Consider the following 25,217-nt stretch of genomic DNA (forward strand, 5'->3'; position numbering starts at 1 on the left):
AGCGTCTGATGGATATTATGTGTTATCAAGCTACGAACGTGCTCAGAGTAGAACAGATGTAGCAGAATTACGAGTACATTTCCGCACCATCCCGTACAGTCTACATTCACAGCCACTGATTCCGTATTTGATGCAGTACAATGGAACATGTGCAGTAGGTGAAGGCACGATTCCTCCAAATCACCAGAATCAAACCTCGGCTTCTTTTCTCAGTGTTTGTTTCTCCTGTGCAGGGAATCAGAGGAGTGTAGAGTGATTTTAGAGAGCGTGCAGGTGGAAAAAAGGGTTGTGAATAATTTTTCCCAGCCGCCAAGGCCAGATAGAACAGGAATGAGACACACTGAAGTTAAGAAATGGGTTGAAAATGGAAATTCAGTGAGGTAACCTTCTAATCCAAGACCATAACCAAGTATGACGTTGGTACAGCTCTACTGCATAGACTACATTAGTTTAAATGAGATGGTAGGGTTTGGAAGACAAGATGTGGAAGCGTTCTCTTGCATGCACCTTCGTCTTCTCATTCAGCCGTAGAAACAATGGTCTGTGAAATTTGAACAGGATCCAAAAGAAGATTCTGGCCTAAAGTGCCAACACTCTGGCACCACGAATGGGTCAAACCTGTCGCTTATTTGTAAGTACGGTTATGCACTCGGTATATTCAGTGCAACCTGGGCAAACATTTTCAAAAGAACTGCTAATATTCAAAACAGTTTGCCCCCATTATGAGTTTTACAGCAATGCCACCAAACAGGAAGTGATGTCGAATCTCAGCAACGACTTTGTGCACGGACACAGATTTGGTAGCCTTCTTCAGGACCGTGATTTTGGGGCTATACAAGACATTTCATGACGGTCCGAGAATTCCATCACAAATACGCCATGAATTTTCTTTACCCGAAGTTCCATGTCCTCTTGTTGCTTAGGAGACAGTTTAAGTGCTTGGCCCCCCACAATGCTGCTTGCCATTTACATTTGAGTAGTTTCTTCGGCACACAAACGGATGAAACGATTTATTATCTTTACAGTTTCCTCGTTGTAAACTTTGTTTTCAAAGTAATCGGAAGTACGTGAGTACACTCACATATGGTTTCAGTGATTGATGCTTATCCCTGCTGCTGCTCATCCCCGGTGCTGCTCATTCTCATGCCGTGTTTTCATCAATTTCGCTCGGCTGCTGTACTCTCCAGGAGAAGCCGAGTGACAGTGAGGCTCAGCTGGATGTTTCCCTGGCCTTCTGTTTATCAGGTACGACCCACTTTTCCGAACATCACTAAACTGTGGTGTCGAACTGTCCAGCCTTCAAACCTTCCCAATGGCAGAAAATCAAGTGATCCCTTTTTCTAGGGTCTTTTTTCTAATAAATAAATAAAAAAAAGGACACCCCAGCTGTTTCGAATTTCTTCACAGCTCACACAGCTGTCATCTGAGTGCCAGTCGGTTTTCGGTTCCACTGCACCGTGAGGCTTTTCAGCTACACGAGACCTCTCATGCTCTCAAAGATGAGCTAAATTAACCAAAATGACCCCTGCCGCTCTACTCACACCGACCTCCTCCTCCTTTAGCAGACCCTGGCAATAAACCAGCCGTTTTCCGGAAAATTAAAAAGAACAAGCGAAAAAAAAAAAAACCTTTTAAATTCACGCAGACTGCCAAAGTTCCAGCTGTTATCTGCGCTTAGCGCATAGCTACTCATGAAACATTTTCATTACCGACTTAAAGCACCGCAGTCTCTTTCCTTTCTACCGTCTGCTATCACAGGAAGAAAACCCTGCAGCTCCATCTGAAGCCGTCTGTTCCACACCGCCAGGGTTTGCTGAATAGATTTACCTTTTTTTTTTGCATGCATTCAATGAGCCGAGATAAAGAAGTGCCACAGGAGGTGAACGTTAACTGCAAAATGTTACCTCGATAATAATACTTTACTTACACACCGCTTTTATATGTGCACGTGAAATAGGCACCTGATTAGCATCGAATAAATGAGGATTAAAACCGGCCCTTTGCTGTTATCTGAATCTAATCAAAGAAGCTGTTGCTGTTATTACGCTGAAATCTATTTCCTTACCACACGGTATTCCTCTAATACTAAAAGAGGGGGTTTGTTCATTAAGGAACAATGCATCATTTCAATGCCGTTATAGTTGCTTTTTTTATGTTCTGGAACGGCCCTGAAACAAGTGATTTCCTGTTCCCACATCACACGTTACAGCAGCTATAAACACTCGTTTATGTGACCGTTCTCTGTCCTGAGGTTAATGAGACAAAAAATTAGCTAAGAAACCTAGATTTATTTACATTTTTGCTGCAGAATGTAAACACCCGCTCTCAGAAACTCTTTACCATGTCGAAAACTGTTTGTGACATTCTGACTAATAAGATTCAAGAAATGGCAATATACCAATTTCACTAAATGTTTATTGTAAATATTTATTTTCGTCAGTTATTTAGTTTAGTATTAAATTTTTTTCCTTTTTTTTCCTTCACATTTTAATGCTTTTATTACATTTTAAAGTGACACTTATCGTTTCTATATTTTTGTTTATTGAATTCCCTATAATAAACTGTAGGGGTGCAACGGATTGGAGTTGGCCGTGATTTTATTTATTTATTTTTTTAATCTTTCAACCACGCGGTTTGTCTCCTCACCCTTTTTTTGCTGAGCTAAAAAAAAAATCACATTTTCCGTGACTTAAAACCGTAATGTGATCCAAACCATGATCCAGTTTTACGATCCGTTTCTCCACTAATACAGTTAAAGAAATCTAAAATTGACCCTGGCCAGAGGTTAAATATTGCAAACTAAAAACCCTACTAATCGACCAATAAATAACCAATTTCAACTGGAAATGTAAGATTTGAAAAGAAGCAGGCTTCATCTTGGGTGCTGTAGATTGCTGCAGTATGGCGCTGGTGTCATTTAAAAGCAGGTGAAAGCCACCCCCCCCCCCTTTTTTTTTTCCCTATTATGTGCTCCTGTACAACCCGTAGCATATCAGTGGTGAGCCGCATTTGGCCCAGCGTGTTCTCGGTGTATATATATATAGAATGTGGGCAAAAGTATTAGGACACCAGACTTCTCTAGCCATATGTGCTTTTTTCCCAAACTCTTACCACCCCTTTAGAGGTAGACACTTGTATAGACTGTCAAAAAAGGATGCCGATGTGCGCAAAGCTACACAAAGTGGAAGATCATGAGTGGCCCGCTTTAGAGCTCCAGCCTCAACCCTACTGAACATCTTTGGGATGATGTTCCTTCTCACCCTACATTAGTACCTACATTCAGCACCCTTGTGGCTGAATGAGCACAAATCTCCATACGCACACTCCAAAACCTAGTGGAACATCTTCCCAGAAGTTCGGTGGTTATTGTAACAGCCAATGGGAACTAAATCTGGAATGGGATTCTCAAAAAGCACATACCAATCTTATGATCGGGTGTCCACAAACTTTTGTCTGTATGGTGTAGACGGGACCTCAGTTCCACGTTTCCACAGTTTCCACAATTTTATAATACAAAGGTTTTAAAGCACAACCGCACTGAAACCATGAGTATTTAACCACTCAAGCTGTTCTAATGCCTTGAGCTCAAACGTCTCGGATCTCAATACTGAAACACTGCATACGTATTAAATCGGCTGTGGATGCACGTGAACGTTGGATACTAAAAGCCTAGTCACGTTCCAGGTGTAATATTTCACAGCGAGGATCCGTATTAGGATACAGGATCAGCGATGTGTCTCTGCGTCGTGAAATCCAGGCGTGGAGAAAAGTTTATAACAAAAGATAACGGAGAAAAGGTCAAACGCTTCTCTTTGGTTTTTTGCGCCGTCTTTTGTTCCACCAAAAACACATCCGTTTCTACTTTCTTGCTGTTAGATTTCAGCTCCCTGCAGCAAAACGTTTCCTCTGGAACTGTGATTTCAAAATCACAGTTCCGCTAACAAGTTATCGGGTGGAGAGTGTATTATTTGCTGCTAGTATTGACCGGCAGGGGAAACGGTACGAGCATGTCAGGCAGGCGGTGTTGCATCTCACTTCAGTCTCTTTAAACACCACTTGATCTAAAGCAGTGTGAAACGTACAGCCTGAAAGCAATTGAGTCACCTCGCGGCCAATATTCAACAGCGTGTAGTCCAGGCTGTCAAATATCCCGAGTTGAACACTTCTAATCTGCTGAGTCGCAAACAATTATTCATCTTCCAGGTCCACCTGAGTGTAATAAGTCTCCCTGTGGATTTCCTCATCAGAGGAAGCAATCGATTGTTCAGCACTTATACTGCCAGTCTAATAGGGTTAATAATGAAACATGCACTTTATTCAGTGTAAGTACACACCCGGGGCCGTAACGCATCACCCGACTTTACAGCCAGCGAGAAGTGTTGCAGTACATTAGGCGTGTACAGCGTTATTAACCCCTACGTGAAAATAAAACTGACGCAGTAGGCAGCCATATATACTTCAGATTAGGAGCTTCACGCATGTTTGCGTAGGAACCTCGCAGGTCAACGATGGTCAAACGAACTCGGAGCAAATGTTGAGCAAAATATCGACTTCAGCTGCTCTCGACTCGGCGCGTCCTCACTGTAAGCCAAAGCGAATCTTTTAGTTCCATTAATGCAAAGTCAAATCTGTCAGCGGGTTTATTTAGACTTAAGTGTATCATTAAACTCCGCTTTTCAGACGAAAGAGAAACATGGAGCAGTTCACAAACGGACGTGGGGATGATTAGAAGGTAATTAAAAGCGTCCCTCTGTACCATTCTGACCTTTTTAGCAGCAGATAAACAGTGGGAACACGGGGAAAGCAGTAGCTTAGTGGTTAAGGCATTACACTTCGGATCAGAAGGTCATCAATTTAAATCCCAACTCTACTAAGGTCCCACTGTGGGGCCTCCTGAGCTTAACTCCCATAGCTGCCTCGTTTTATACCCAATATAATTGTAAATCTTTCTGGATCAGGGTGTCTGCCGAAATCCGTAAAAGAAAAATGATTGTAAAAAAAAAAAAAATTCTGTTGTTTCTCTGCTGTTCTGATGGTTTATTGCACATTGCTGTTTAATCATCCAAAATCTTCCATCCGGCTGAGTATTTATAATCGTGCTAACCTTGTTGTTTTCAACCCCCCACGGATTAAATCATCCAGAACCAGCTGGAAAAAAAAAATCTGGAAAATGAGCATTTGAGTTTAAAGACAGAACTGGAGTGTGCTGGAGTGTATTATCAGCGCTACAGTCGGGACCTGCGGCGATCACCCCGGCTCAGCTGGATGCCAGGGTTTTAAGTGGTTTTGCACTAATAGGCGCAAGCAAAACCAGAACAGCACATTTCAATCGAATGTTTTTTGAGACATGTTGTATAATGTTCACATGGCCGACATTTCTTTTGTCGATGCTGCTGAAGAGACACCAAAAAGGAAAAAAATCAATCTACCGTCGTGTTTAATTTCTTTTGTATGGTACTTGAAGTTATTTGCGGAAGAGTTAGACCAAAGGGGCGGGGCTTATGAAAAGCATCTGTAGATATTAAAGCATTTAAAACATCGTTCCACCCTCACACGTGGATCAGGTCATGCCTCGTTGTAATGAAGGGAAGAAGAAGAAAAAAAGATGTTCTGGTGTATTTTTTAACGACGGCACGCACAAGTGTGCTCTGCGGAATGCGTAACAGTTGGCAGATCAGGTCATTTCATGTAATCAGCCAGACACATCGCTGGATATGACAGGAACGTAAAATCGGTTAGAGATGATGGTGTTGCATTGCACAAGCCTAATTGCCGTCGCAGTTCCCGAGCGCAGCTGTTGTATTATTATTACGACGTTCTCCGGTACTCTTCCACCTGAAATATACTCTATAGGCACTTTGAACACTTTTCCTACTATATGCGGTTCTTTCTCAAACTGTTCCCACAAAATTTGGAGACACACAATTATATGGGAGGACATTTTCACTTCACTTGAATTAGGAGACCCAAAACGTGTTCCAGCATGACAATGTCCTTGTTTACATTTACAGCATTTAGTAGACGCCCTCATCCACAGCCACGTAAAAAAAAAAAACGCTTTGAGTCTCTATCATTGAATACATGGGCACTGGTTCGCTCGGCACAAACTTAAGATACCATCAACCTGAAACTTTTTTGAGAGGAATATCGCACACCTTCAAAAACTATATAGAAACTAAAAGTGCTAGTTTAAGTGTTTCAGGAAGAGGTCGGTCTTCACCCGTCGCTTGAAGCCAGTGACTCAGCTGTTCTGACATCTAGGGAAAGTTAATTCTACCACCTCAGTGCACTTCGCACCCCCGTGCGAAAATGTGCTTTACATGAAAGTGGAAGATCTTGAGCAGCCTGCTCCAGAGCTCTGACCCTAACCCTACTAAACTCCTTTGGGGACAAATGTGAACGCTGACCGCACCCCAGGCCTCCTCAACTCTCCTACATCAGCACCTGACTTTACCAACAACCTCGAAGCTAAATGATCTTAAATCTCCATAAGCACACTCGAAAATCTAGTGGAACATCTTCCCAGAGGAGTGGAGATTATTATTGGAGCACACTCTGGGACTAAATGTGGAATGCAATGTATAAAAATCACATACAGATCTTGGAATAAGGTGTCCACAAACTCAGAGTACTGAAATATTAATTTGTCTGGATTAAATCAGCACGCTTTCCTGCATCATCCATGCCATCTTGCAATTCCCCCATTAATGTTTATTTGTACAGTTTTTCATTTGTGTGCTGATGTGCAGGCTCTATCTATCCTATCTATCCTATCTATCCTATCTATCCTATCTATCCTATCTATCCTATCTATCCTATCTATCTATCTATCTATCTATCTATCTATCTATCTATCTATCTATCTATCTATCTATCTATCTATCTATCTATCTATCTATCTATCTATCTATCTATCTATCTATCTTTATTAATTTTTTTAATCAGAAAAGTTGCTTTTGTTTGTTTATTCTCCTCCTAGTAGCAGTAATTAGCATGTTACCTATGAGCTGGATGCAGGGTTTTGTTTAGTAATGCAGGCTGCAGCTGTTGTTAAGCACACTGTGCACAGCCGAAGCTCTATTTGGATTGGAATTATATTGACACAGAGGCCTGGTGGTATTCCATCAATTGCAGCTGCCATATCAGTGTTTTTTTTTTTTTTTTTTTGTTCTTTCCTGTCTCCTTTTTTTCCCCCTCCTCCTCCCTCTGAGAAATGTACACAGCAATTACCTTCTGTTTTGTTTAATCATCTGGTGTGCTCATCGGATCTTTTTAGTCCTACCTGTCTGATTTTCGCAGAACCATGCTGCCTCTTGCATTGAATAAAAAGTTGCTGAGGCTGCCGTTTCGCTGCGTTTAGCTGCCTGGCGCGTGTAACGCCTTCCGCAATGGTGAAAAGGTGAAGGCTTCTGAGGAGTCTCAGGATATGCTCGATCTTCATACTGCCTACACCGGGAGCTTATTAGCAGGAGCAAGGAAATGAATCCAGTCAGAAGAGCGTGACCACAATGTCTGATTAAAGGAGCTATTTATATCAGCTGCAGGAATAAAGCCGCTTCAAATTCCCTTCTTTTTTTTTTTTTTAAGAGGGAGTTTTAAAGGTTATTATTTATCTGAAGTTTGAATGAAAAGAAATAATAAAGAAGCATGATCACATGTGATGTCTTTAATCTCAGATGCTCAATTCAAATGCAAATCTTAATAGGAAAACAATGTGTCAATGGTCAGTAACAGTCTGGTCAAAAGTATGTGGACATTGAGCCATAAGATGGTTATAATAATCTCATTCTGTTATTATAATCTCCAATCCTCTAAATGTGTGCTTGTGGAGATTCGTGCTTATTCAGCAACATAGGCTTTAGACTACAGTCAGGTCCCGATGTAAGGTGAGGAGGCCTGGGGTGCAGTCAGAGTTCCAGTTGGGTTGAGGTCAGAGCTCTATAGCAGGCTATTCAAGATCTTCCACTCCAACCCCTGTTAAACCATCTGGGGGAGGTTGTAGCTCAGTGATTAAGACATAAAGCCAAGAACCCCATAGCTGCTCAGTTGTAAGAATAAGATAAATGTAAGTCGCTCTGGATAAGGGCGTCTTTAATGTCAAATGTCTTCATGCGGCTGGATTTGTGCATAGGGACATGGTCATGCTCGAACAGGTTTGGGTCTCCTAGTTCAAGTGAAGATAAAAATGGATTTTTGTCGTATCCAATCTGGTGTCCCAATACTTTTGTCCATATCTAACATTCAACTATTAGCAGGAAATATTTTTTTTTAATAATTAAAACAATATGTGAGATAAATGAATGAAACAAAAGGAAGTTGTTACTCGTTAGTTGAGACCCCTGAGTTACACCTCTGCGTGACATTAGTTGATGTAACAGATGCTGCAACCCCTGCCCCCAATTTAGCAGCTGAGAATGAAAAGGTTACGTTGCCTCCTGGATTTAATTCTACACAGGGTTAAAAGGTCACCCCTACTTTCCCTGGCGACACAGAGTTCAAAGAGGCACTTCCTCTTCAGGAACGCAGTCTCGCACCAAGCCACCGTGGCGATGAGTCCGGATCAAAGATGCCCTTCAGGCCCTTCATGTTCATACTGAAAGGCTGTTCTCAGGCAGCCTACGCAAATGATCCCCAGGGCGCGCGGCCAATCAGCTTCACTCACAGCTGAGCCAGAAATAACCATGGCAACATCTTATTTTGCTTACATTCATGACATGTAGATGTATTGCTGTGGTAAGGCCAGCTCATATTAATATATATAAATGGGGTTTTTCCTCACACTTATTGGACATTAATATTTAATCAGTGTCTCTGAGGTTCAATTCTAAACTCAGTGTCTCTTAGTTTTGATTATTGGTCTCATTTCTGGAGGACTTGTTAAGTGTTTCTGTGTAATGTTTAATGCTTAGTGATTTCCTGAGCTGCTGCCTGATGGTTAGTAAGTGTAAGCAGCACGCACCAGGGGCAATCATGATCTACATTATTTCTTTTTTTCCCCCTTTTCTTCTGTTTGTTGCATGTCGAACAGTAATTGAGGCCTAAAACAGGGAACTGAAGAAATGTTGAACCCAGACTTAGTTGGTCCTAGTTATCATTTGAACCAAGCAATCGGATTCATCACTGTACAATTACTTGTATGGTATTTGGCAGATGGCCTTATCCAGAGACACGTATAATTATATCTCATTTATATTACTGAGCAGGTGAAGGTTGGGGGCTCAAGCGCCCCCTGGAGTGAAAGATTGATGGTGCTGGGATTTGATCTTATCATCCTATCAAAAGTCCAGCATATTATCCAGGTAGCCACCGCTTCCCTTTGCAATGTCAAATGTAATTTAGATGGAATCTCAGTTCTTTTATTTAAAAACACATTTCAATCCTCATGTTGCAAATCGCTGATGCCGAAGCTGCGGCTCTGCGTAACACGTGGAAAATGAGTTTGCCTGTTTCTTTGTTGCTCTCTACCGTGAATGGCATGCTAGCATGACCTATACTATTTATTTATTTATTTTTTTAAATAGTTTATTTATTTTTATTTTTTATAATTCTTTTCTCACCAGGAAGTTGCTTCATTGTTGCATATTTGCATCAGGAGAAATCCTCCTTGTAGGAAAACAATAGGTTTACTGTGTGTGCTATATAGAAAACGCAAGAAATCAAATTAGCGGCATATTGTGTGGAATAAGCCTATTATCCAGACTAGATTCAATTTTCTTCAATTTCAGTATAAGATATTGTACTATTTGGTTTAAAAAAAACAAAACAACAAAAAAAACAGAGCTGAAATCAGGTAACAAGAAAAGACTAATACATTTGGAAGATCTGTAGAATCATGTGAGCAAGAAAACTTGAAATGAAACAGCAAGACACACAGTGGAAACATCATCGTGATCATATTAGTATGCACATAAACACACCTACTGCCACACAGACACCGGGGAATTTTTTTATCACTACTCGTGTTTTTCACAGCTCTGGCAAACATCGAGTCATTTCTGACGTGATCAGTCCTGTCCCTGACCGTTATTGTCTTGTTTATGGAAAAAGTGCAGTCAAGCGTCGAAGCTTCGGAAATCTTTCTGTTCCGCTCTCCTGGGCCATCTCCATGAAGATATGCTTTACAGGGGTTGGAGTGGAAGATCTTGAGTGGCCTGCTATAGAGCGCTGACCTCAACGCCATTGAACACCTTCGGGATGAATTGGAACGCTGACTGCACCCTAGGCCTCCTCACTTTACTAAGCATCTCCAGAAGCGCACTCCAAAATCTAGTGGAACATCTTCCAAGAGTGGAGCAAACAGGGAGTAAATGAGGAATAGAATGTTCCAAGAGCACATACGAAATCTTCTGATCAGGTGCCCACAAACGCATTTCGCCACTGAAAGTTACCATGTACCGAGTGTGATAAATTGTGTAATTTGATTCTGGAAAGAGTAGAAACTGCATGATGACTCCACAAACCAGAGGCTCTCAGCCGTCAGCTGCGCAAGATAAATGAATAAAAGGAGGCCGTGAGCACTGCAGTGGTGCATCCTTCTGTGACCGCATCCAAAGGGAGGGTTTATTAACAGATGTTAGATATACACTGATTACATTTTAAGATTCGATGCTTAGCGCCGCACAAGTATATCATTAACCGTAGACTTTCATCTACCTTTCTGATGCCAATTTTCCCCTCATTCACCTGTAGCTGATCAGCATCCTGAGATCAAGAGATTTCCATAGGCTACATTGTCCTGTATAACCTATAGCCTTATAACACAAGCCTAATAAAATAGCCTTAAGTTTTAAATGCACATAAAACAATTGTGATGGAACTATCATATGAATCATTTTGAGCTCCAAATTTGAAGCCATGCCCTCTACCTGGGAGACTTTATTTAGCAGGGAATCGATTTCATTTCAGGCTGGAAAAAAACGATGTTCGATTTGTAGATGGGAATATTTGTCAGCACGTAGTTTTAAGACTCATCGCAGTCAAACCCGCATCCTTCAACGCTGAAGCAATTGCAAACGAGCGTGAACATGTCCGCGTCCATGCCGCCAGAACGTCCCCGTCTCGCCAAACGGCTGCTCCACGTCTACAATGAAGAGATCGCTAAACCTGCCGAGCTGCTCAATTACAGTCTCTGAAGCCTTCATGCTTCGCGCCTCTCCATCTGCTCACGATATTTCGATTTTGACGGGGGGATTCTTTTATTTAATTCCCCCTTCGTTTGAAAAGCACAGATCACCTCTTCGCGCTTTAATGCTGATACGAATTAGATTCAGCTCAGTTCTGTTGACCTTGAATCGCAACAGCCAATCATCTTGAACCTACACCGAGTTATTTATAATAACAATAATCATCATGATCATAAGCAATGAATTATTATTAATACAGAAAAAAATATATAATTGTATTATTGACTAACATCAACGTATCAACATCACCAGCTTATTGTTAATGTAATATTTTATTGTTTTATCATTGATCATTCTTTTTGTAGAATAGCACCATTGAATTTAATATCTTCTTATAATTACCTTTTTTTTTTTTTCCAGTCATTCAAAATCTGTTTGACAATAATAAACAGTACAGAAATGCGTGCCTCATGGCGTAAAATTCGTTTTACACATTAGGAATAGTTAAGTTTGTGTATCACATGCTGTTCTGTGTGTTTGTTAATAATTGTCAATAATGAAACGGTGAATTGTGAGATCATTCGCAATTTAGGCTTTGTGTAGGGGATTATCAGTGGCTAGGTAGGTGTGTGTGTGTGTGTGTGTGTGTGTTGCACAAATGACGTGGAGGTGTAGAACCACCTGGTTCAAAGCGACCATGGTGACACTGTTTGCTGCACAATATTTAACTGAAAGGATTAAAAAGTGGGTTAGTTTTTGTTAGTTATATCTATAAGTTAATAGGTTTAGAGTTCTGTCTATTCGAAATTTACCAATTAGTCCATCAATTAATCGAGTAATCGGAGAAGTAGTACATTTTCTTCATTAAAGGACAATACAAAATCTTTACGAGAAAAAGAAACTTGGAAATAAATTTATATTGCTGAAATTGCAATCTGTGAAAACTAAACCTATTTAGCATTTAATTGCCATATTACATCAAAATACAAAAATAAATATATGATTTAAAAAAAACCCTCATAAATAAACATTCAAAATTCATTTTAAATTACGGTGTTTTCTTTATGGATTAGTTTAAAATGATCCCAAACTTCGGAAACTTTTTTGTTGTGTCCTTTGGCCTGAAACTTCCCCTCATATTTTCTCTCCATTTTTCCATTTTTCATTCTGCAGCTTCCCCTGCGTTTACCTGTTCAGGGGTCTCGTTTATAAACGTGGCTTACGTACAAAACGAGGCTAGAAAACAAAAACCTGCGTACGACACTTTTCACGCAAAGGTTGAAAACAAACTTGCTGGGAGAAAGTCAGTAGGCTGTAAGTAAACTCCGAGCCCTGGAGAATTGGCGACACAGACAGCACGGATGGTGCATCAGTAATAACGGTCCGTGGGGAATCACAGTGCTCAATGTGTGTGGTTAAATATACTAAACGAATTAGAATTTTTGTATTCGAAATACTCGAGGAATCTTTCAGCACTCGAACCTATACAGGGACAAACACTGCCATTAAAGCACATCGGTTTGAAGGAAAGATTAATAGAGTTCTAGGAGTGATCATCTGTGCCTTGTCAACCATCGCGCTCTGTATGCAACTGCATGCGACTGTACCACATGTTGCTATGGTAACAGTTGTTTATAGGCAGCGCATCGATCTAGAGCGAACGGACACCTTCTAGCCAATCAGAATAGAGTATTCACTCAGACCGCGGTATGAAATGAGGTACAGTCTACCATCCTCGTCCTTGATGCTGACTTGATATATAAATGGGCCATGGAATGGGTCTGTCATTATATTAGAACATTGTGACGATTACACAACCCCCCACAAAACAGCATTATGTTGATTTTTATATTCATTAAAAAGTCAATGTGCGAATATATCACATTATGATGATTTATGAAACCTTGTTCTATGATATTGTAACATCAAATGCTGTTGTTCTATCGGGTTATACCAATGACAAATAATAAATAAATGAATAGCAAAGATAAATGAATCTTTAATGCGCTGCACTTTTGCTTGCTGTGTGATTTATGGAATGAGGAAGCAGGAGATCATGATGATAACTGAGCTGAAATGAATCTTACAGGTCCGGGTTGCTGTGTGTTTGCATGCTTATGGCAAATAGGATTACATTCTGGTTGAGAGAGAGAGAGAGAGAGCGTGTGTGTGTGTGTGTGTGTGTGTGGTCCCACACAAGGGCTTTTCAAACACACCACTTTGCTTTATTACTGTTTGTGCTCTATTTGCATGTTTCTGTGTAATTCCCAGTAGGCTTGGTGCCTGTAGTCCTCGTCTCTTCCCTCAAGCCATTTTGTCAATCCTAGCTCTTCATCGTGGTTTTTGAAGTGCTGCCCCATCCTCATCCTCCCTCTGAGAGACACACACACACACACACACACACACATACACACACCGTTCTTGCATTCCTCCTCCTGTGGTAGAGCGCGCACATGTGGGAGGATGGTGGTGGTGGTGTTGATGATGAGGTGCTGGTTGGGGAAGGGGAATCATAAGAACTCTTTCGATTGGCTGAGAGGACAGACTGTGCAAGTAGGGGGGAGGAGAAAAGGGGCCGTTCTTGTTGTAACCCCCCCTCCCCCTCCTCCTCTGTTCACCTCTGTGTTATCTCGTGTTATCAGAGAGAATGCAAAACCCCTCCTGTGCCAACAGGACAACAGACCAGGATACGTGAGGTAGCAGGAGGGGAAGCGCGTGTTCGGCGTGTGCACACGCAGCAAACCGTTCAGCTCTAGGATGCGAGCGATGCGTGTCGATTCGGTTTGCTGGACGATGTTGTTGTGAGCGTGTCTGGGTTCAGCGTCACAGCTTGATCAGAGAGAGAGAGAGAGAGAGAGAGAGAGAGAGGGGCTCCTTATGCGTGAACGTGTGGATTTTTACGCTGGATGTTGGACTGCCGCTGGTCCAGTGCTGCTGTGTGACTCTGGCTTCCTGCTGCTGCTGTGCATCCTTTATTCTGTCTGCCTCTGACACCATGATTTTTTGCAATCACTTAGGCGAATACAAGAAGGACGAACTGCTGGAAGCGGCGAGGTGAGTCCATGCATCTTTCTTCTGTCTGTATTCCCTCTGTCTGGCTCTCTTTCCTTCCTTCCTCCTCCCTCTCTCTCTCTCTCTCTCTCTCTCTCTCTCTCTCTCTCTCTCTCTCTCTCTCTCTCTCTCTCTCTCTCTGTTTGTGTGTGCATGCATGCATGCATGCATGCATGCGTCTCTCAGGTATTAAGGAGGGGGAGGTCACGAGGTACAGCTAATGTTTTTGTGTTGATCAGCATTTGCCTCAGGGAACACAAAGCCACATATAGACACAGCAGGAGTTGCATGTAGCATAATGTTGACTCTCAGCAAGCTCACAGCTCTGTATCATGTATTATTGTTATTTATACATTTTTTTCGTAACTGACGGCTTTTCCATGATAAGACCCATTTTTCCCCTGCTAGCCACCTCCATACGATTCCTCTCTCTTCCTGTTCCTACCTGTTGTCCTCACATCAGTGCTATTAGTCCCGGGAGATACAGAGACTCTGTGACATCCTCGAAGCATTTATACGGCCGTTTCATGTCGAGCTCCAGCGCTTTCCCCCCACACCCGGCAACGGCATGTCATTTAGTAATGGCTCAGGAGCACCAAGGACAGGCTACAAAGGACTCGCAATTCAATCCAACACCCTCATTAAGCCGGAGCATGAACCTCACAACCTTTTTTTTTTTTTTTTTTCCTCCCATAACAGCAGAAATAAATCTGCTTTCCCATTTTCTTCTCTTCATCATTCAGCCCTAAGAGTCGTTTCACACATTCGGGCTTCAGACACACCTTTTGAAACTCGTGCTTTTTAGTAAAGATTCCGCCCTCAAATGTATTAGGAAGCCATGTCCAGGTTTTCCACAGGAGTGTGCATCTAAATGTAGAATCTCCTCTTTTCACTAAAGCCAGGTATCTGTAGTTAGCAACACAAAACAGCTCAGCTTTTTTTATTTTTATTTTTTGAAAGCTAGTTTGCCAAATCTGTGTAGGTGGAGGAAAATACAGAGCTGCATAACTCGAGGCCAAGATAGAGAGCGCCCCAGAAGTCAGTGTCCGCCATAAACCTGTATTGATTTGGCAGATTTTAAAATACTGTGGCACAATTAAAGCTACTAGGGAAAAAAAGGAGTAAAACCCCTGGGAATGTGCTGTTCTAGTGAAATAATCATGTTTGGGTAGAGAACCTGGCTACTATTACCAGAATGTCCAGATTACATTTATTTTATTTTTTTCCGCCTATGCCACTGCAAAACGGCTAAAGATTCTATATTAACGAAAGCAAAGAACATTTTATACTTCGATCATCAGCCAGGGTTTAAACCGTGAACATGCAGCACTACCTCTAGTGGGTAAAAAGCACTGATGCTGGAGACTATAATTCAAGGTAGTGAAGTTGTTACTATAGAAACGGTAATGGATCGGGATAAGCGCGTTTATGTAAACATGGGGATTGTTGCTGCCCAACTGCTGAAGCTGCCGGTACTGGAAAGTAATCCCGTAGCTTCTAACCAATTAGAGTTCAGCAATCTTCTAGTATATCTATATCTATATCTATATCTATATCTATATATATATATATATATATATATATATATATATATATATATAAATATTTTACTAGAACATTATATCTCAAAACATTTCATTCAATACATTTTTTTTTTTTTTTTTTTTTTTAAAACCTCAGGGTCTTGCTATCTTTAGAATTTTTTAATCCATAACTTTTTTAATCCATTTTTTTGTACACTCTGGCCACAATGGTGCCAATTTTTATTATTATTTTTTTTCTATCTTAATGCCACTTGTCAGGTGCTTTCTGAATCTGATAAGCCCAATCTATTGTGCTGTCTTATCTGTTGTATACAGATAAAATTGGCTGGGCATGATACTTAAATGAGCTTTATTTTTTTATATACATAGTGTCTAGAAGCAAGAGAGTCAAGGCCATCAGCTGTCTTTTAATATGAAGATCAATCTGATATCTAACATTGTATTTCGGCTTCCTATAGATACCCTGCTATAGTAAATGAAACATGGCTCAGCACTGGCGCACAGTAGTCTGAGCTTGGCTGAGGAACAGCGAGTTTAAGATTACCTATCATTGGGTAAACTCTGAGGTGACCCTATGCCAGATGAGCCAATGAAGTCTCTGGTGTTTTTTTATTCTATTATGCTTTCCAAAGCTCTGAAGTTTGAGAAACCCAGGACTCAGCATGCTTTTCATGGAAACGACCGACTTCTACAAATATAGATATAATCGCAGGGCAAACGAGCACCACGTCAAAATCATAGCCACCAGATGAACAATATTTGTGTGTCAAACGTGCCCAAATATATTTGTTCCAAACGTCAGATTCAGGTTTCAAGCTTCACTTCTACATAACAGAAAGTGGTTTTCTCTCGTCTTTTCGTCGTTTATATACGGAATAATAAAAAAAAGCAGTTATTCTTGCTCGTGTATCATTAGTTTTCGTGCTCCCCGCAGTTTATGCCATCAGCACTTTGCAGCATGCAATCATCTGCGTGTAATCTTCATGAATTTTAATATCTGGTCCGCGTCGGCAAAGCGCACCACTGCAGAAGATTGTGCGAGCCTGTGAGGTAGATTTCGACTTTTACACAATCATCCCAGAAGTCATCTGTGCATTAAGAATGCTGAAGCCTTCACTTCACCCCACTGAGCTCCAGGTCCCTATCTTGTGTTATTGTTTTTTTTTTTTTTTTTTGCTCTGAGGTCCCACAAGAGAAGACTGCCTCTAGCTTTCCATCTCTCTCAGTCTTTTTGTGTTTACTAGGATGTTTCATTTCTCCCACTTGTCTACTTGCCTCATGCTTTCTGCCTCCTCCAGATTTAGTGTTTTTTTTTTTTAGTTTTTTGTTTTGTCTTCCCCTTTCCCATGTTCTTTATAAACTGCTGCTCTGCTTCAGGAGCGGAAATGAAGAGAAGCTCATGGCCCTGCTCACCCCGCTCAACGTCAACTGCCATGCCAGCGACGGCCGCAAGGTAAGTCCTCTTAACCTCACACCACACACTCTAATGACAGGTTTCCGGTAGGACGGTTAGCTGCTCGTTAAATGGCGAGTCGATCCGTGGAATAGAGTTCTGCCTCTGCATGAGCATCATACCAGATACTACAACTCTTTGCGCCTTATTAATGGTTTTGGGGAAATTCTGCCTCATCAGGTCATGTGTCGCGTTTGCACATTTGCGATCATTTACGCAGAAATGATATATAAACCCGAAAGATGCTTAACTCGGCACAAAATGCGTAGTTTGAGCAAAAGAAATAGAAAGTGAACAATCATTCACGATCAGGAAGATCTTTAGTGTAATTAATGCTCTTTTTTTTTTTTTTTTTTTAAATATGTAATGCTGAAAAAGGGGATCAACAACATTCTGAGGTACAGTGTATTACATCAGTATCATAAATCACTCCGATTATTTGCAAACTGAAAATAATAAAATCGCCTAAGTATTGCATAAGTGTTCTTCCCTAAAATAATTTCCATCTATACTGAGACACTGACTTTAGTGAACAGTCTCTCTGAGTCTTCGTTGTGCCCGATTCTATTTTCTAGTAGTGCTTGATGGGATATTCAAATATTAGAACAAACTCGCTTGGAAAAATTTTTTGAAACCATATTCTATTATAGCGTTAGAGCTCATGAACTCTTGCCAACATTCCGCATTTGTCACAGCTACATTTAGCACATTGAAATCCTAGAATTTTTTGGCACCTTTTAGCGCGGTAGGAAGTCGTGGTCAGAATACAGCTATGATACGGCAGACATATATATATATATATATATATATATATATATATATATATATATATATATATATATATATATATATATATATGTCTATTTTATTTTATTTTTTTTTAATTTCTGATCAAAAGATGAGTTTTGCAGCGTTACACGTTCCTAAGCCAACATAGTTTTGTTTTCTATACGAGAGTGATGTACTTGCGGATTGAGTGTCAGCCACCACAGCAAAATCTGTGCCTTTTTCACCATTCCCTAAATCCCGGTCATTTTTTCCCCCCTTTCATTTCATTTAAGTTTCTATGCCAAAGACTTTGCAACATTTAAGAATGACTGATTAGATCTTTATGAATATTTATCCTGTCTCTCGAGGCTGGGCTTCCAGGAGTCGAGTAAGATCCGTTTTTTTGCGGGGTAGAGAAGGGCACATGGCCGTATCCGAGAGACACTCATGCATATTTATTACATTTTGATTATTTCCCCGTCCTCCTCTTGAAAATGTCATGAAAATTAGGCACAGTTATTAGTCTGAGTATTTTCCCTGTACAGTCGATACAGAGCTCATGAAAACGTCCCAGAGCGCCTCGGTGCTGTTTGTTTTGCACCGTTAATCATCATACAGACGTTGTCCTCTGTATTGCGAGACAGCGAATACTGTTCTCCGAGTCTTGTTTGATTGAAAAGCATTTGTCTGTTCAGAAAGCGCCGCTAAACTTGGAACTTGTCATGAATGTGTTTGGAGGTTCAGCTTGCAGAATGAGATCTTCTAGATCAAATTTGAAGAAAGAACGACACCTTTTGTCTGCATTTTCCAGCCATATGTGGTTCTTTCCTAAACTTTTACCACAAGGTCGGAGGCATACAATTGGATCGGAGGTATTTGGGTGCCGTAGCATTGCATTTTCACTTCACTTAAACTAGGAGACCCAAACCTGTTCCTGCATGACGATGAAGATACGGTGTTTTTTTTGCTCAAGCTGGGTTTTGGATGAGGCTTCGTTGCGCAGTACATATTTGCAGTGATTTCTGTAGGACTGTGTCCGTCCCATCTGTTGTATTCCTTCATCCCGGCTTTGTGCACGTGCAGACAGCACACAGTGTGTTTCTGATAAACCGGTGATACCTCTATCATGCAGTAGAAAGAGGTGATGGCGTCACTTTAACCAGCACCTGCAAGCTGGATTTTCTCTTACAAGGCCCCGAGCAGGAGTGGAGGATAAACCAAAATCAGTTTCGCGTCCGTCGTCTTTGTTAGGAGGATTTCTGACTGAACCTGGTCTGAATCGGCGTGCAGCGCAGTGGAGCTGCAGATTAGCGTTATTGAGTCTGAGGACCTGTGGCGTGCCTCCCGGAGAGAGCGAGCCAGGGCGCAATATCCATCAGTCACTCCTCTGCTGTTAGCTGCCAGCTTTATTCCACACCAACTGTTACTGAGACTCTTCATGAATAAAGCCCTTCAAGGTAGAGTGGCAGACTGATGCCTGGCCTGCACTACAATGTATTGATCTCTCTCTCTCTCTCGCTCTCTCTCTCTCTCTCTCTCTCTCTGCTTTTTTTAATTTGTTTTTTTTCCCCTTATTGTTTACAACATAAATCATCCTCCCACGCACTTTAAACACACACAGAAAACATTTGCAAGAATATAAGCGAGATGAATTTGGTGTAAATTCGTAGACATACAGTACACTTTATTACATTTATGGTGAGTACATGTGATGTACAGTATTTAGCATTTTTACTTTATTTTAATCAATAATTATATATTTTTTAACAAGTTTAATTATTTCAATGTAAAACTCCATAAAAACAATTCCCTATAGGTTTTCGGTGAATCGTGCTATCTGCGAGAGGCCGGGAAAATCAGCCAAACTAATGAGTTATGTGGCAAACGCGATACATCGGGGGTGCGAGATTCGAAACCGCGGTAAAGCGGGGGACTACTGTGTATAACATTCTTGTTTGTGAAGAAGTTTATGAGCTCTGCTTGAGCATTGCAGCTTATTTCTAAATACTCTTTGCAGGCTATTGCAATAGTTTGCTAGGGGGCCGCTATCTCCGCTCCAGACAGTGATGCGATTTATACACAAGTGATTTCCTACCAGATCATTTTATAATAAAAGGAACACCATTTTATTACGGACCCCGACGAGACTTGTTTTGACCGCATCAGCGGCGGAGCGCGATCTCTGGAAGAACTCTCGATCGCTCATTTTGCCGCAGGATTCATCACCACCTTTCTTTATCAGTTCTTTTCCGATGTTTGCTACGGTTTTAAAAGGTAATAAATCCTCTTACCGCTCTCTTCTTCGTCCTCGCACCAGTGGATGGATGTATTTGGCAGCGCTCCTGTACCGCTTGTGTGGCTCCTACTTCCTTTTTTTTTCGTTAATGAGAAATTCTTGGTGTGGCCCATAACTCAGCGAGCGATCCAGACTGTCAGGTTTCTTTCTTAACATGAGGAGGAAACACAGCCACGGCCTTTTCTCCATGCAGGAGCAGCATATGGAGGTGATTGAGGCCCAGCAGGTTGCCATTCTCACTGTTATTTAGCAGCACGCTTCTGAGCAGCTCCACTGGGGCTGCCTTTATTTTTACTCACCTTGGTGTTCTAGATACACAGAGAGAGAGAGAGAGAGAGAGTGCACCAGGAGTTCTTTCCAGCTGTCTCTTAATTATCAAAAAAAAACCCTGCCATCTTTCCCTACTAGACACTTCACTCATTTATTCAGTGTTGCATTTCTCCATTACAGATGGCTTTTAGTTTAGGTTTTTTTTGCGATAGTGGTCATCATCCTCTGTGTGTGTGTGTGTGTGTGTGTGTGTGCGCAAGGGAGAGGCAGAATCGACGTTCACGGGGCTGCAATTTATTGCCTGCTAGTTGCCGTCCATGCCTCTTTTATGTGGATTAGTGATTTAGCCGGTGCGCTTAGAAGCTGATATTGATTCGGTTATTTCTTTCTTTCTTGCTTTCATCGGGTCGCTGTTATATATTGTAGCTTTTATAAAAAAACAAAACAAAAAAAACGCAGACATCTAGTGCTGGTCCATGCCTTTTCAGGGACACAGTGCGTAAGATGAATTAAAGAGCTGATAAAATTGATTTTGGTGAGGTAAAAAACAAATGTATTTATTCATTAATATTTTTTAATAAAGCAAGCGAGGGAGAAAATAGTAATATCGTACAGGTATTTATAAAAGTTCAGATATAAATAAGATCACAGATTTTATCTGTGTGGCTTATGTTTATTTAATTCAATTCACTTTTTATTTGTATAGCGCTTTTAACAATGAACATTGTCTCAAAGCAGCTTTACACAGATAATGTGGTTAGAAAAGTGAATATGTTCTTTATAAGTGTACATTTGTCCCTGATGAGCGAGCCGGTGGCGACTGTGGCAAGAAAAAACTCCCCAAGATGGCATAAGGAAGAAACTTTGAGAGGAACCAGACTCAAAAGGGAACCCATTCTCATCTGGGTTGCACCGAATGTCCATTTATTGCAGATATACGATGTTGCGAGGTACAGTGACGATGATCAGAAGCAAACTGTATTCCTGAGTCAATTTAGCAGACTGTATGACATTAACAGTCCAAATCCATCCTTAAAGCTCCCGTTCTTACTCGGGAATTTCATGGAACCACACAAGGCGTTGATGAGAAACCGTCCCCAGCTGCACAAAGTGGCCTCCAAATGAAGAGAACACTATCCAGAGGCAGGCCTGGAAGAAGTGGGAAGATTCACGGAGGAGAGAGGAGCAGGAAAAGTGGTCACTGGAACCTCAGGAGCATGTTTATCTCGACCGTTTATCACCATGCTCTGTATCTCATTAAGTCGCAGATAAAGGCAGTTCATTATAAAGAGCGTCGTTCTTTGTTAATTGACTTTTCAGTGTTTTTTTTTTTCTTAGTTAATCTTTGTCACAGTAAAGTAGTTTTGTAGGTATAGACTTTGCAAAATACAGAGCATGAAAATCAGTTGATGGCTGTGAGACCGTTTCATTATATCACAATAGATTTTCTCATAAGCAGCAGTATTTCTTTTTGATTACTGAAAGATTTTCATTACAGTATAAACATCCAAATCATATTCACAATCTTTTTTTGTGCTTGTGATGTACAACATAAGGACAAAAGTATTTGGACACCTGATTTTTCCATTAATTCTGGTCATACCATTAACTTTTACCACCAATGTTTACCTTCATTTGACCCTTCCAGCATGACAATGCGGCTGTGCACTAAACAAGGTCCATGAAGATGTGGTGTATGTCGGTTGGAGTGGAAGATCTCATGTGGCCTGCTCCAGAGCTCTGACCTCAACCCTATCAAACACCTTTTGGATGAATCGGAATGCTGTTTTGTGGAACACCTTCCCAGAAGAGTGGAGGTTAATATAGCAGCATATGGGGAGAAAACATGAAATGGGATTTTCAAAAAGTACCAGTTGTACGGTCCACAAAGTCTCGTTCACGTAGTGTAGATTCTGTAACGGTCTGTATTCCAACCTACATGTGACTGCTATAAGGCCGACACTAGAGACTCCTATAAACGTAAAATTACTTAGCTTTAAATTAGTTACTGAGAAGCCTCTTGTGTACAAGTCCTTGTGATTAAACTGCAGCTTTTATCAACTGTAATGTTTTAGTACAAGCATACTTGTTTTCAAATTTGGACTATTATCAGAGCCGCTGACCAATCAGAATGCAGCATTCAGGAGCCCAATTTATGACATCATTGCGTACCAATGGAAACGGCAGTACCAGTCATTGTCCCGTTTCGGTCACGTTTTGTTTCCCTGCGCTTTGTACTAGCATAGCCTGTAATGTGGCAGGCTAATGGTACGTTTGGCAACTCTTGGGCACGCTCATTAGTTTGCGCACCGTGCATCCACCAGCCGGCGCTGCTTTCAGACGCTCCTCTAACGAGAGGTGATAAGGGAAGAGCACGATGCTCATCTGAGCCACAAACACACAGTCTGGTTCAAATGAAGGTCTAAATGAATTTGTATTGCTGCTTCTGGAGCACAGCGTGTCAGCGAGGTTTTCTCATCTCGTCGAAATTGAAAATTAGCATCCAGCGGAAAAAAAGGACCGTGTTTTCATGCTCCGCGGGTTCCGCCGATTATCTGCGATGCTGTAGTGTGAAATTAAGGAACGTTTTCACGCAAAAGATTCGGATATGCGCAGGAAAGCCTTTCACATACTAATAAGTGGCGTGGCAGGTTTACAGTGGAGGGGGGAATAAAAAGCTCAGCAATTTGTCAGCTTTCAGTTTGGGCTTCACCCAGTTGCGCAGTAATTTCATCGACCGCAATAGCGACCGAGCAGTTAGAAACGACACACATTAGGGATTAGTGGTGGGCAAGCTGGCAAACCTTGCACCAGTATCCTCTAAAGACTTTATCACGCTGTGCATCACAACTAAAAATGCTTTGCTTTGTTGGAAAACAGTGGAACTGTAAACAATTTGTGACATTGAAAGATCCCACAGGGAAAATGACTTGGAAAAAGTCATCATTAAAAAAAACCAAAAAAAAAAACGCTTGTGTGTCACTCAAAAAATGCCAAATCTTTTTTTTTCTTTTTTTTATCACCACAATTAATTTGAGTCTGTTATATGACATCTACTATATAGGAGGATTATTAGGGTTTTTATATGCTTTGTGTGTAGGTAGCAGAGTGATGTGATCTCGGTTTGGCATAACACACCAAGAGAAGAGCCATGTCCCAATGCATGCCTGTACTCAAAGACATCCATGATTGGCCAGTGTTGCTCTGATTGACAGGAGGGGAAAGAGTGTACTTCACAGCTATTACCTTGACTTAAGAGCGCAGTCAGTTATGCTCATTCGAACTCATCAGGATTCAGACTTGTGATCTTAAGCGCACAGGGAGAGAGCTCTTTTCCACTACTAGATACTTTTCATTGTGTTGTGGAACATTCCTGGGACACTTTTGAAGCAATTGTTCTCTGGTTCTCACCAGTTTGGTTTATTTTTCTTTTTTTTTTTTTTTTATTTGTCTAAATAACAAGTATTTTACTGTGAAACCACAATGTAAATAAAAAAAATTGTTCCTGTGCAATACTGACTTTTACAAAGCGCTGACACTGGACAATTCCCTTCGTTAAAATAGTTTTTCCATAAAAAAAGAATTCCACAGATTTCCCTGTTCAATAGCATCATATTTCAAAAGTATACTTATTACTCTTAAAGCACATACGAAAAACTTTGATAATGCGAGCAGTGCGTCAGCAATAATGGTCCGTGAGAAACACAGTGCCCTGCGTTAAGTTAAACAGACTAAACGCAACGTCGCAATTTTGTAATCGAATTACTCGAGTTATTCGAGGAATCGTTTTAGCCCTTTTACTTTTCAATCAAATCTTTAAGACCAATCAGAACGAAGGATTCTGCAGTACTCTGATGCAACATCACAAGCTACGTGTTACGCGGTTTAGACTTTTGCGTGTTGTTTTGTAAATCTGTCCCAACGCACAGTCCGTGATCCTGACGATACATTCGATATATCATGTCGCTGCTACCTACATCAGGGACGTTATTTAATTTCCATTCTCACAGAGCTGTTTATCACCAGCGATGCCTTACAGATAGCTACATAAATCATCAGAGCTAATGCAAGCTCGCAGGGGAAGTCATTTAAGAGAACTTTGCTCTTGGCTGGTATCATTTTGTTTTCTGTTTGTCATGGAATTACAGATGGGTTCCTCTGTTTGTGTATGTATTTTTCTTTTCTCCCCAGAAATGAGGCGAATCATGGTCGTATCCAGGCCCTGAGCGAAGTTTCCTTTTAATTTGCACCAACTTTTTTGCTGAGTTTTCTTTGATTTTATTTTTTTTCCTTTCCCATCGCACATGAAAGCCAAAGGTCTGGAAACTTATTTTCCTTGCTCCAAATTGAAACAGTCTGAATTGGAGCTTGCTTTCTTCAGGCAGTACTTCACTCTAAGCAATGTAATTTCAAGGGTTTCTGGTTTAGGCACCACAGGGATCGATCGCTTTTCTTTGCTTGAGATTAACATCGCAACTAGCATATTTTGATAGTCATAAACCATGCTGGGTTCCCAAAGCAGATTAATTTGGTGAACACGCCGTTACAGAATTCTCTTCCTTTTAGATGCTGTTTTTTTTTTTTTTTTTTTTTTGGGAAGACCCATAGCATTTTAAGCCTGGAGGAGCTCCTGATCTCTATGGCATCCGCATTGCCAAGCGCGCCCCGTTCGACTGTTACGAATACACGTGTTTTATATGCTCTGTGCACGT

At 41.0% G+C, this 25,217-nt stretch overlaps 1 protein-coding gene across 5 annotated transcripts in view; it reads left to right on the forward strand.

The window, feature by feature from the left end:
• Positions 1-25,217, forward strand: part of tnksa (tankyrase, TRF1-interacting ankyrin-related ADP-ribose polymerase a) — a 107,565-nt gene that overhangs the window by 35,487 nt on the left and 46,861 nt on the right. For all 5 annotated transcript variants that reach the window (XM_083565024.1, XM_083565023.1, XM_083565026.1 and 2 more), the window contains exons 4-5: positions 14,141-14,177; positions 17,096-17,171. In XM_083565024.1, the coding sequence (XP_083421150.1) occupies positions 14,141-14,177; positions 17,096-17,171 (113 nt within the window). The remainder of the gene's footprint in view (positions 1-14,140; positions 14,178-17,095; positions 17,172-25,217) is intronic.

This window comes from Silurus aristotelis (assembly GCF_946808225.1).
Source record: "Silurus aristotelis genome assembly, chromosome: 16".
In the NCBI taxonomy this organism is placed as follows: domain Eukaryota; kingdom Metazoa; phylum Chordata; class Actinopteri; order Siluriformes; family Siluridae; genus Silurus; species Silurus aristotelis.